At 36.4% G+C, this 14,643-nt stretch overlaps 1 protein-coding gene across 9 annotated transcripts in view; it reads left to right on the forward strand.

Moving 5' to 3' along the window:
* Positions 1 to 14,643, forward strand: part of NRXN1 (neurexin 1) — a 1,213,874-nt gene that overhangs the window by 543,070 nt on the left and 656,161 nt on the right. For all 9 annotated transcript variants that reach the window (XM_070292299.1, XM_069583366.1, XM_069583363.1 and 6 more), the window contains one exon: positions 2,342 to 2,780. In XM_070292299.1, the coding sequence (XP_070148400.1) occupies positions 2,342 to 2,780 (439 nt within the window). The remainder of the gene's footprint in view (positions 1 to 2,341; positions 2,781 to 14,643) is intronic.

Raw genomic sequence — 14,643 nt, forward strand, 5'->3', positions numbered from 1 at the left:
CCTGGAAAAGGGAAAGGCTGCCCGTTCCAGTATGCTGGCCCGGATAATTCCATGGACTGTATAGTCCATGGGGTCGTCAAGAGTCAGACACAACTGAGCTACATTCACTTTCACTTTTAAAGATTCTCAGAGAAATCAACCTTGTATCATCTTTCCCAAAGGTTAATAAATAGTTCTTTCTCTTTTCAAGGAAGTATATTAAGAATTAATCTAATTCTTTTTCATTATAGCCTTAGTGCATTTCTCTTTTGCTGTCAATGTGCTGTGCTTAGTCATTCAGTCGTGTCCAACTCTTTGCCCCCATGGACTATAACCCACCAGCCTCCTCTGTCCATGGGGATTCTCCAGATAAGAATACTGGAGTGGGTTACCATGCTCTCCTCTAGAGGATCTTCCCAACCCAGGGATTGAACCCAGGTCTCCTGCATTGCAGGATTTGTTGCCAATAGATGTTTGTTAAACCTTTATACATATATGTTCAAGGAATAAGGGATATACTATTTTTTATAATAATCCTTCTTCAAGATAAAGATAAACTGAAACACCAGGAGTAGCATTGAAATATGTGATATATTTATTTGGCATAATTCATCTAAAATATACCAATTATATGAGTGTGTTTAATTTCTGAACATTTTCTCATAATTAATTAGAACTCATATCTTTGTGTCCACTGGATGATAATAAAGAGATGATGATATTTATTATCATACAGTTTTATGTGGTTGATATTATTGAGATCTTACAATGTGCTTGGCATTGGATTGATTCCCTTTTAGGTAGATTTTATCACATGCATTTTCTTCTTTAATTATTTTAACCATCTTCAAAAGTGTTGGGGCTTCCAAGGTGGTGCTAGTGGTAAAGAACCTTCCTGCCAACGCAGGAGACATAAGAGACATGGGTTTGATCCCTGGGTCGGAAAGAACCCATACCAGTATTCTTGCCTGGAGAATCCTGGAGAATCCTACGTCCAGAGGAGCCTGGAGGGCCTGGAAGGCTACAGTCCATGGGGTCACAAAGAGTCGAACATGGCTGAGTGACTAAGCATGCTCGCAAAGTATTATCTCTCTATAAACAAGTCTTGGAGATGATACTCAGGGAGTCTGAAACCAGAACTTGCACTTTTACTCACTCTGAAAAGTGAACGTTCATTAACAAATCCTATCAGGAAATTTATCAGCCATATTATTGGCTCAATTACCATGGGTTTAGAAGAAATAACAGCTGTCTTGACCTGGTTAACTTTATAGCACTAATCAGACACAGGCTTATTTATTCTGTTATACAAGTTTATTTTTATACATGGATAAATGAATTTAGAAACTGACAGTGTTGGCTTGCTGTGAAATTTCAAGTGTCTTTGTAAAAATAATTAGATAGTTATCTGGACATAGATAAATAATTTATCCTTAAGTCAGTATCACTTTTGGAAATGTAATTATCCATGGTATGGATTTTGTAGAGAAAGGATGTGAATCTCTCTTTATCCTTATGTCGGAATAGCTACAAATTTATTATGGTGATGTGATAGCAGCTGCATGATATTGTGAGCCATTCCGGTGGATTTGTCCAAAGTGCTCTTTGGAGTCCCAGAAAGGCACTGGGACTATTAACAAACAATGAGAACTACCCCACCACTTTGGTGAAGTGCCTTTGGAAATGAGGGAATAAGGCAAACTTTGTTCCATATCAGTATACATTAAGAGTATTGGTTATATAGACTGAATGGATTTAGGGAAAACACCAAGTTCCAGAGTTAACTAACATTATTCAAACAGTTATTAATGCAGGGCAGGGTAAGAGAGAACTTCTGAATCTTAGTCATATTTTATAATTTTTCTGAGAAAATTTAAGATGTTTTCTATCTCAGTTGTGATTTTACAAAGTTAATATATACCATGGAAGTGATCCTATATTTTAGGGAACTGGCATTTGAAAGTATTTAATTTCAAATATTTCAGTGATGGTAAAACTGAAAAACCTCAGCATATTTAATAAACAAAGCATAATAGCCAACTAACAAAAGCAAATGCTTTAAGTGCAAGTCTATACACACTTGAAATAATGAAATTTCTATACAGATTTATTCAAGTTATTTGAGTTAGCTGCAGAGACTTTGTGTGAGTGTGTATACACATTATTTGAATGAAATTAGGTTAGAATAGTTCAATGAATTGATACCTGGATTTTATTTTGCTGAAAAAAAATGTCTTATACATCAAAAGGCAGTAAACAGTGTATGTCTTTTCAGGCTCTACTTGGAAGTTACATGAACTGATAACAAATTTGAAATATTAAAATATGGGCACAGTTTCTCACTATTATCCTCTCCCTACAGGTTGTGTATAAAAATAATGATGTAAGGCTGGAATTATCTCGACTTGCCAAGCAAGGTGACCCAAAGATGAAGATCCATGGAGTGGTGGCATTTAAATGTGAGAATGTTGCAACTTTGGACCCAATCACCTTTGAAACCCCAGAATCCTTCATCTCTTTGCCTAAATGGAATGCAAAGAAAACAGGCTCCATATCCTTTGATTTCCGTACAACGGAGCCAAATGGCCTCATCTTATTTAGTCATGGCAAGCCACGACACCAAAAAGATGCCAAGCACCCACAGATGATAAAGGTAGACTTCTTTGCTATTGAGATGCTGGATGGCCACCTCTACCTCCTCCTGGACATGGGATCAGGTACAATCAAAATCAAAGCCCTGCAGAAGAAGGTGAATGATGGAGAATGGTATCATGTGGACTTCCAGAGAGACGGACGGTCAGGTAATTTATCAGTTTTCCAACTGTTTATCTGTTAGAACACCATTCGAAAGGAATTAAAATCAACTCATATTAAAGAGTTCTTGCATTTCTGTCTTTAGGGGAAAGGAAATTGTTATTATTTCTGTTTCACATCATACAAGAATCAGAAGGAGCTAATTAATCATCATAGTTGGGCATCAAACCCCAAATGCTCAAATGACTTCAAGAACAGCTTCTTAAATGAACATTAAATGGATAATCAAGTGCCAAATCTTGCAAGAATTTTATCCTGAGTTTGCAAATGACAAAACTCAAGGTTCTTATGTTCCCAATTATCTCTTATATCATTGGATGTCTAGAGGTGCCTGAAGTGGCAAATATAAAATCTGGAAAAAAATCAATGATTCATATAATCCTTAGTTTAATACAATATATATAAAATCCTTCAGTTAAGTTCAGTCGCTCAGTCGTGTCTGACTCTTTGCGACCTCATGAATAGCAGCACCAGGCCTCCCTGTCCATCACCATCTCCCGGAGTTCACTCAGACTCACGTCCGTCAAGTCTGTGATGCCATCCAGCCATTTCATCCTCGGTCATCCCCTTCTCCTCCTGCCCCCAATCCCTCCCAGCAACAGAGTCTTTTCCAATGAGTCAACTCTTCGCATGAGGTGGCCAAAGTACTGGAGCTTCAGCTTTAGCATCATTCCTTCCAAAGAAATCCCAGGGTCGATATCCTTCAGAATGGACTGGTTGGATCTCCTTGCAGTCCAAGGGACTCTCAAGAGTCTTCTCCAACACCACAGTTCAAATGCATCAATTCTTCAGAGCTCATCCTTCTTCACAGTCCAACTCTCACATCCATACATGACCACAGGAAAAACCATAGCCTTGACTAGACAGACCTTAGTTGGCAAAGTAATGTCTCTGCGTTTGAATATGCTATCTAGGTTGGTCATAACTTTTCTTCCAAGTAGTTAAAGTGTCTTTTAATTTCATGGCTGCAGTCACCATCTGCAGTGATTTTGGAGCCCCCAAAAATAAAGCCTGACACTGTTTCTACTGTTTCCCCATCTATTTCCCATGAAGTGATGGGACCAGATGCCATGATCTTCGTTTTCTGAATGTTGAGCTTTAAGCCAACTTTTTTGCTCTCCTCTTTCACTTTCATCAAGAGGCTTTTTAGCTCCTCTTCACTTTCTGCCATAAGGGTGGTGTCATCTGCATATCTGAGGTTCTTGATATTTCTCCTGGCAATCTTGATTTCAGCTTGTGTTTCTTCCAGCCCAGCGTTTCTCATGATGTACTCTGCATAGAAGATAAATAAGCAGGGTGACTATATACATCCTTGATGTACTCCTTGTCCTATGTGGAACCAGTCTGTTGTTCCATGTCCAGTTCTAACTGTTGCTTCCTGACCTGCATACAGATTTCTCAAGAGGCATACAATATAGTTTTTATCCAAGATGGGCCTACAGTATCCAAAACACTTTATTTCAAGGAGGATTTCAAGGATGCTGGCAAAACTCTGCTGCCTTCCAAATAGGTTCCCTTTCTGATAAAAGAGGTTTCAAATTCCACCAATAAGAATTTATTTCTCTGACTTCCTTTTGCTGCACTTATTTATTTATTTATTTTTTTTTCTGAAGTCTTTGTGAAGTGGGCGGAAGGAGGACATGTGGTAGGGACGCCTGAAGAAATACCATTTACTTACTGTGAAATGCAGTAGATTAGGGGGCTTAGGGAGTTGAGCAGTGTTAGGTTTGTGGAGCCAAGGACCATACAGGCAAAGCAAATAACATTTGGAAACCCAGAGGTGGTGGGGGCGGGTAGAGAGAGAAACAATTTGTTTCAGGTCTGCAACGGTATATTACCTTTCACTTTCTTCACCTTTTGCTTTCATGCTGATTGGACCTCTCACTTACAAATCAAGTTATCTTCTAAGTGAAGATGGTCGAATTTAGACTTAGCCATTCTCCTCTCCCTCCCCCAGCTCTCTTATTTGGTTTTGTACTATACTAGCCTCTCTGGATTCTCCACTAAATACCAGTATAAACTTGGCCTCAGCATTTTTTTATTAAGGCCTGGATTTCTTTCTTTGCAAAGCATCTTGGGAAGGATTCACTTGATTCCAGTACCAGGGACAGGGAATTAACAATGATGGAGACTAGGATTCTACATGTTTGCAAAGTTTCTTGAGGACATGATTTGGTCAGCCACATTTGGAAACCACAGATCAGACGACATTCAGATGACACCTAGAGTGCTTCTTTCAGATCCAAGAATCTGTGATTACCGTCCCAGGTTAGAAGGGCCTTGTTGAAGTGCTGGAGTGAGCTCCTCTTCTCACTCCCTCTTTTCACAGACTCCCACGTCACGTGTCTGTTTCTGGCTTCTCTGCAGCAGAGCAGTCTGCTATTTTACAATTATTCATGCCTTCCTTTTCTGTTTATCTATCTAGAAGATCATATTTTTACTTTTGGAAATATCTTTTTTGTCCACTAAAATAAAGAGCTGAAATGTATGAAAACTGAGAGGGAGGCAGGGGTGAGGGTGAAGTGTTGAAGGATGGTCAGAACCCATTGCTCTGATCCCCAAGAATTGTACAGTTTCTGATTCATTCTTCTCTGTAAACTTGGTCCTCTAAAGAAATTCAAAAGGAAAAGAAGCTACTGTTCTGTGTAGTCTGTGCTGTGTTGCCATTTTCTCCAGTATCTTAGATGATTGAGAGTAAAGAGTAAAAAAACTTTTTTGGTCTGTTGTACTATACTGTGCATTACAAATTGGATTCTTCTTTGTTTTTCCAGTGTAAGCTGAGAAGAGTTCATTGATATGAATATAGAAATATAGTAATAGGTGGCCACCTGTTGGCTTCCCCCAGCCTATTTCTATCAGAGTTAACAATTAATTTACTTCTGAAGAACCTTCAGAAAGAAGACTTAAAAGAGGATGGGAACATGACTAATCTTGTGTTTGACATACTAACTTATGGATGTTATCACTTGACTTAAAATATATCTAGAACTAATTTTGAAAGTGACTTTCAAGAATATATATAATTTTAGTCAGATATTATAACAATTTAAAACATAACTGATCAGATAAGTAGGTATCTTTTGGAAGTTCAGAAGGGCAAAACAAAACAAAACAAAAAAAAAAACTACACTTCAGATCGGTTGTATTTCTTTCACCTAAAATTTTTTCTAGGTATCTTCTAACTGTATGGAAAAGTATGTAGTTAATGTCAAATTTTTATTAAATGCAAAATTATATGAAATGGAAAATAAAACCATTCATTATTCATTTGATAATAATGATTTATACCTGGATATTTCTTTTCAGTCTTAAGTGGTGATGCAATCTAATTAATTTCCCAAGTTCCCTGGATGATCTATTACAATAAGAATCAGATTAATACCTTAATCCTCAAGCCAAGGAAGATCTACTTTTTTTTCTATTTAAGCTCTTTAATTCATCCAGATTACCAAAATTTTATTAACTGCTCTGTTTATACTCTCATTGGAAAAGATCAGAGCAGAAAATACCAACTTTAATTTACAAAGTTCAGTGCTGAATGAGAAAAAGAGAGATGCCTTAAGAGAATATTATTTGCAGTAAGAAAGAAGATAAGCAAATGGTGGATTTCTGTTAGAATCCAGCGGAAATATTTAGTATGCTTCATCTCGGTGTTTTGATGCTGAAGTACTTTGATAATGATTTCAGGTTAGTGAAATGAAACAAACAATATAAAAGCCAGTGTTCATTCACTAAACCAAATTCTGCCTTTACTAAATTGAAGGGAAAAAAAAGAGCTCATATTATGTTGGCCTAGCTCAAGGGAGTTTAATGTAGTTTTAATAACTGCAGCTGTTAATATTTTATATATAGTATTTTAATCAAGTTCTATATTTGCACATTGCAATGGTTTAGTATAAAGCAGCTTTTAAAAGATTGAATGACTAGCTGTGCTGGCTTTTATTTTACTTAAAGGATATTTCTGAGTTATGCTTGGTGAAATACTAAAATTTATGGCTCAGTTAAAACAAGGAAGGGGCTTCCCTGGTGGCTCAGACAGTAAACAATCTGCCTGCAGTGTAAGAGACCTGGATTTGATCCCTGGGCTGGGAAGATCTCCTGGAGAAGGGAACGGTGACTCACTCCAGTATTCTCACCTGGAGAATTCCATGGACAGAGGAGCCTGGTGGGCTATAGTCCATGAGGTCACAAAGAGTCAGACATGGCTGAGCAACTAACACTTTTACTTTTGAAATTAAGAAACATAGTATTTTAAGAAATAATTTGTTTCACCCATATTTCACATCAGCTATATTCAGAAGCTGTATGAAAATTACTCAATATAATATGGAAGATGATACTGATATAACAGGGCAACGTTGGCTGATTTCTGACACATGGACAATGAAGGTCATAGCTATTGATTTGTCTGGGAACCTCTTTGGCTGAATATTTTAAAAGCATTTAATGAGCCATATTATCTCTGTTATTAAAATAGAGGAATCCTGGGCCTAGGAATTATTCTTTCTCCTATTGACCATACTAAAATTAGTAGGCCAGGAGTCATGGTCATTAATTTGATGCTAATAATTCTTGGCTATCTTGTTCAGAGATTGAGTTAAAACTATATTGGTAGATAGGTTGAATTTTTTATATTCCCCAGTTTATAAGGAAAATCCATGTATAACAAGGACTATCTTATTTATGTTTATATCCATAGGTCCTGGTGCTTGTGTATGCAGTAACAGGTGCTCCATATATATTTGGGGTATAAGAAAAAGATAAAGAATTAAAACATGTAAATGGATCAGTGCCAACCCACCCCAGTATTCTAGAAATAGTAACATCATTACACTTGAAGAGTAATAGCACTCTTTTAGTTGTAAATGCAGCTTCTTAAAGGAATTATGTTACTTCCTAAAAGCAGTTTACACAGTATAACAGGGTAACAGTCTTCTTTTATGAATATGATGCCATCCTCCAAGCCAGGATGTCTGGAAAAAAATGCAGTGGAGGAGTTAAACAATTGTTAGTTGATTGTGACAAGCTTTTATGAGAACAGAACTGCTATTCCTGCTTGTTCACGAGCTCCCTATATCATGCACATATGAACAGGTAGGCAGAAGGACCATTAATCCTGAGTGAAGGTGTTTGCTTCTTTCTGAGGGCTAGAATATGCAGCCACAGTAATCACACTACTGACAAGGGAGACAGTCACTCAGGATGTCCATTCTTCTGGTTATTTGTCCTTCTGTCCTGCGTTCACTAAGAGGTGGGTACATGGGAAATGTCTAATGGGAAATACCACCTTCATCTGAATACTTTTCCAGAATTTTCAGCACAATTCATTGTATTAGATTATATGTCCTTCCTCCACTCCATAACTTGGGGAAATAAAACCTTTTTCACTTCCAAACTTTGACTAACACTGTTTGGCCACAGCTGTTCTCCGTACTTCTTTTGTTGCCTGCTTAGTCTATGACTCCTGGAGAAGGAAACGGCAACCCACTCCAGTACTCTTGCCTGGAAAATTCCATATACTGAGGAGCCTGAGGTCGCAAGCAGTCGGACACGACTGAGCAACTTCACTTTCACTTTCACTTTAGTCTATAACTGGTCACACTGGGGACCAGTGAACTACGTGGACTAAGCCACAAGTGGCATTTTCAGATCCTGCACTAAATGGCAAAGGAGGAAGCATACAAAATGCCAGCCTGACTTGTGGATCAGAGGGTATGATTTGAATGTCACAAAAAGTGGACATGCTCAATATATAACATAATTACTTAACAGAGCAAGACTCCTTAGTTGCTGAGTTAATAAATATAATTGATGGGACTCATTACTCTGCAAAGTTTAAAGGATGAACCACTCAGTATTTTCTTACCAGCCCTTCTTACCTTTTCTAGGGTGTCCCTTTGCCTCACTTTTGCTCCCCAACTCAGTACAAGATTGCCTCCCAGGTATTTAACTGAAGGATGAATTGTGCTAAAATTAAAAGGAAGTTAATGACTGTTTTCTTGGGGCAGATATATCATTTAAATTTGCATTAAGCTCTATGACTGAATCAAGAGTATCCTCTCAAGTATTTTTATAGTAAACTGCCAGTCATTTTTTTCTTATTTTTTGCAAACCATCATTGCACATTGAAATCAAAGAGAAAACTCATTATTCTCATCAAATTCTGCTTGTGTACAGCAGGGTATAGCAGATTGTATCAGCAGTTTTTCATGGGTAAGCCTACATTTAACAGTTAAGAAGCCACTGAGAGCTGAATCGAAGTCACAGACTTCCAGTTTAAGAACTAGAAATTACAGAGGGAAAAGCATAAGGCTCTCTCCAGAGCACATAATTAGAGGTTTATAATAATCACTGTTTGATGTGAACAGCACTTTCTAGCTATCTATTACCAGCACTGACTTCTGTGTATACCATTCATGAATCACCCCTCTTACACATTTCTACTTGAACAACCATTAGAGGATTTCTCTGTTTAGGTCTTCATTTGAATTTGCCCTCTGACTATAAACATTCCTCCTATGCTTCTACCTAGTAGCCTGTTGCATACATTTGAAATAATATTAAGTGAATGTATAACACTTTATTTTGTACCTATGTCCATTAAACACTACTACCCATCTATGGGAAGACTAAAATACTTTATCAATAATTTATCAATTATTTGACAATCCTAATGACTAGATGGAGGCAATGTTGCATATGAAAATGTTTTGAATGGGGAGAGGGGGAAAGGCAACAAATGAGTTTCTTCTCTAAAATACATTCAGAGTAAGTAAATGAATATAAGGATCAATTTAATAAAATGTAAAATACAGACATGTCATGAATTAAGCAGGTGCATATACAAACACACACAGCAGTTTTCAGTTTCAAACCATTTTCATTTTTGCATATCTTCCTCTATTTTTTGATAATAGGTGTGTATATTTTATACAGTTGCAATTAAAGTACAAACTTACTTTTTCGGGCTGTTTAATATAGTATCATGAATTCTTTTTTAACTGAAAAATATCTAAAGTAACAACACTTATTCTGTGGGAATTATGGAAACAGCATCTAAGAATCAGAGCAGAGTTTGCAGAGGCACCTTCACCAACCTTCCGGGGCTGTAGGACTCAAATGTATCAATGTTTATAGTGTCTGTAGGAAAGAAAGTCATGCAGACAAACATAGGCAGTACCCATCTAAGCACTGCCCAAGGGACTTGACTACTACACCCCACTATAGGGACAGAGGCAGGTCATCTCAGCTGAGATAAGGGAAGGTGTCAAACCACCCTAGGCTAAAGTTATTAAAACTCCCATCATAAATGAATAAATACACACTTGGATTATAAATTGGCATCTCTGAGGAAACATTCCATGTCATGTGATGGCTAATTTCTCAACAGAATTAGTAACTTGGCATTCTTATTTTATACATTGTTCTTGGGAGTTGGTTGACTGGTATGTCCAGGGGATCTTCCCAACCCAGGGATCGAACCCGGGTCTCCCACGTTGGAGGCAGGCGCTTTAACCTCTGAGCCACCAGGGAAGCCCGATATGTATGCATAAAGATATAACATGAAGACTTTCATTATAATTTAGTTTAAAACAGTGAATTTTTAAAATAAGTTAAAATGTTCATCAATAGAGGACACACTCAGAGAGGTGGAACCTCTCTTTCTAAATATACTAAATCTTTATAGCGTACTCTTTCAAGGGGCAGATGCTGGACCTTGGTGTCAGGTGCATCCTCAAGACGTGAATGTTTGGCACAAACCACCACAATATTGTAAAGTAATTAGCCTCCAATTAAAAGTTCACAAAAAAGAAAAATGTGAGGGAGCACCAAAAAAAAAAGGAAAGAAGTATTTAACTGACCACACACAGCCATAGTGGCTGTCACTGTGGAGTGCTGAGCAGAAATCTGTGGAAATTCTAGAAAATAATATTTTAATTGCTGTGATATATGTCACTTGATTGATATTTACAACTTCCCAGCATTGTGTATGATCATTTTAAAAATTCATATGTATAAATATACTGTTATGAGTATATGTGTTTGTATTTGTGCCTGTGCTTAATTCATGACATATCTGTAACATATAAATATGTACTGTTAGTGAAAAAGTTTAATCAGCTCATAAAATACCTAAGTGAAAAGTTTTTCTTTTCTACACACTTCCATAATAAATTCACTTCCCACTTCCATTGGTAAAAGAATTTGCTGTTGAAAAATTCCAGATATTTTCCTATGTACCAACATATCTATAAAAATAATTGTACATATAAAATAAATGTAGAGCTTCTTTTGTACATAAAGGTTACTCTTTATCAATTATTGGGTGACTTAAAAATATTAACTTTGTTTTAGGCCATCCTTTATGTGATATCGTATATCTCTAGTTTAAAGATATCAATATTTACTTATTCCTCTATTATAATATTCCTCTGTTGATGGAGGAATATCAAACTTTTAAATGTTACTTCAAGATTTATTTTTTTCATAAATCTTCTAATTTCTGAAATTCGCAGCTCACAGAGGAAATTTAACTTTTTAAAAAATCCAGTTTTAAACTAATTTATAATGAAAGTCTTTATATCTTTATGCATATTGATCAGAATTTCTGTAGGATAGATTATGGAAACTGGAATTGCTGTGTTAACTACATTTTTAAAGATAATCAAAGGATATTTTACTACAAGCTGTTTCAGTCTGCACTCTTTACAGAAACTACTTATTTTTGGCTCTGCTGGGTCTTGGTTGCTGGCTTTCTCTAGTTGCGAGAGCAGGAGCTACTCTGTAGTTGTAGGGTATGGGCTTCTCATTGGAATGGCTTCTTCTGTTGCACAGTACAGGCTTTAAAGCATGAGGGCTTCAGTAGCTGTGGGGCATGAGCTCAGCAGTTGCAGTGCGTGGGCTCCAGAGTGTCAGGGCTTCAGTCATTGTGGAACACAGGCTTAGTTGCTCTGTGACATGTGGAATCTTCCCAGATGAGGGATCGAACCTGTGTCTCCTGCATTGGCAGGCAAATACTTAGCTACTTGACCACCAGAGAAGTCCCCGTCTACACTCTTATCTGCAGTGTATGAGCTGCCCTTTTCTCCTTTCTCTTGGCTTTTACTAAGAAATACCTAACTTTTAAGTGTTGCTTCAAGATTTATTTTTTCATTTATCTGTTTAATCCCTGAAATTCCCAGTTCACAGTAATCCAAGTAAACAAGAAATACATAGTAATAACCAGAAAACTGAATATTAAGATTGTATTTTTGTTTTGTTTTCAAGCAAAATTAATTTTAGTTCTTATTATAAGCCTAATACATGAAGTTGTTTTTAAAAAGACATAGAAAACTAAAAAGAAAGAAAGAATAAAGAAACAAAAGAGAAAGCAAGAAAACTATCCATTTATGATTGTACTACTTCAAAACTCCCATTATTAATATTTTGGTATTTTTACTATCTATTTATGGGAATAATGTAATTTTCATTTTGCATCACACACTGAAATCAGTGCTTCATTCTGTTTTTATCGCTTGTATTATGCCTTTTTACCAAGTTTGGTTTTGTTAATAGGATACTAAATTTGACAAGTAAGTGTATAAGTTTGCGGAATCTGATTTTCTTCAGGAATGAGGGGTGAAACAGAATTGTTGTTGCTTAGTCAACAAGTCCTGTCCAACTCTTTTGTGACCCCGTGGACTACAGCCCTACACGCTCCTCTGTCCATGGGATTTCCCAGGCAATAATATTGGAGTGGGTTGTCATTTCCTTCTCCAAGGGATCTTTCCAATCCAGGGATCAAACCCATGTCTCCTGCATTGGCAGGCAGATTCTTTACTACTGAGCCACTTGGGCTTCCCTCGAAGCAGAATTACAGATAGATTAAATTTATATCCAACTAAAAAAAATATTTTAAACAGTAATTACAAAAATTTTACTCACTGAAGAATTTTAGTAACCATGCAGGCAAGTCGTTTATTTTGCATAAGAGCCACGTTGAAGCTTAATAAATCTGTTATTTGACTAAGCTTCTGAGCTAGTTAGTTGCAAAGCTAGAACGTGAAAATTGGTTTCCTTCGACCTGGTAAAATCATTTCCCCTTAGAACACACTTTCTATTCCCTTATTTCTCAATCACTTAAACTTTTGCAGTAATTTAAAACTTGAAACCAAATTAACTTGTTTTAAATCTCACCTTTGCTTCATGTTTTTTTCACCCTCTAAGCTAATCGGGAAATAGAATAGCCAGGAAGAACTGGATGAGAAAAAGAGTAGAAACTAACAATTTATAAATACCAGACCAAAACATGAAGCTAATTTCCATTTTTATAGCTAAGATATCCCCTACATAAATTTTTACATTAAGGTGAATTTATATTATTTATGCTTATGGATATTTTAAAATATTACCTAATCTATTTAGTTTATTACTTTTGTTTTACCTCTTGCACATACTACGAAAACAACTAGATTTAAATGTTAATATAAGTTAACGTGGGTGCCTCCCAGGTGGCTCAGTGATAAAGAATCTTTCTGCCAATGCAGAAGATGTGGGTTTGATCCATGAGTCAGGAAGACCCCCTGGAGAAGGAAATGGCAACCCACTCCAGTATTCTTGCCTGGGAATTCCCATGGACAGAAGAGCCTTAAGGGCTACAGTCCTTGGGGTCTCAAAGAGTTAGACACAACTAAGGGAGTGAGCACACACAAGTTAACGTGATTTCTATGTTAAGATGTTGAAAGTCCTATGCACACAAATACCTTTGTTTTCAAAGAAATTTCATTTCTTTAAAAGAAAAATAGCACAGCAAGGTACTTTGGATTCTTAAATATTGAAGCATGAAACACCAATCCAAGTAAGTCCCCAGATATGACTGCCATCTACATATTATAGCAGCTCAGATATAACAGTGTTTACATAAAATGTCTTATTTGCCAGAAACTTCACATGTAATTATAATGGAAGATGGTAAAATGTGTAAAATAATCAAGCTGTTTCAAGGAGAACATGCCGGTATTTGCCATTCCTGGAAAAATGATAGGAGGATAATCCAGTAGCACACTCAGATTTTTGTTTTAAGTATTTATTTACATGTGATCATACCTCAACCTTTGCTTAATTTCTATTGATATATACAACTGCAGCAACCACTCATGGCCTTTAATTATCAAAGAATAAGAATTAAATATTCGTTTCAAATTTTCTTGGTAATCATTGCCTTTAAAATTCAATTATAGGCACCTGAGAACGTTAATACTGAAATTTCAGTGTTCTCCTATGTAAAGTGTTAAGTTGACTTGACTGAATTTGGAAATTCCATCATGAGTTTTTTCGCTTAGGTAAAAAGGTTCCCTTGATCCATGTCAATAATAAAATCATTAAGGAACTAGGGATTCAAATCCTTTACCAGAAACAGGTGTGTTTCAGGACAGTTGCACATGGGGAGCCTAAAATATCCATCTCTATTTTGAGTTTGACTAACTAATAAAATATAGGTATTATTTCAAGCAAATTTTTACTCTTTGAATCTTCAAAACATAAAAACAATAATTTCTGTTCCCTCTCAAGCCCTACCCTTTTCCTTTTTTTTGCCATCCCTTTTACAAAGATCTTCTAACATACAAGTGAATTGACAAAGCATGTAAAGCATGTAGGTGATTTTGGGTCACAGTCATTTCATTCTGTTTGTTTGTAAACTATTTCAGTGAGTAATATCTAATACATGCATTTGTTCATGGAGACTCCATACCTTGAAACTGGGGCTAAATGAAAGTGTTGATTTTCTTGGATTATATTTGATGTGAAGTTAGGATCACATTCTTTTGCTTCTTCTCCACCTTTCATTATTCTTCTTCCCATGAGAAGTCT

This window comes from Ovis canadensis, chromosome 3, assembly GCF_042477335.2.
Source record: "Ovis canadensis isolate MfBH-ARS-UI-01 breed Bighorn chromosome 3, ARS-UI_OviCan_v2, whole genome shotgun sequence".
Taxonomy (NCBI): Eukaryota; Metazoa; Chordata; class Mammalia; order Artiodactyla; family Bovidae; genus Ovis; species Ovis canadensis.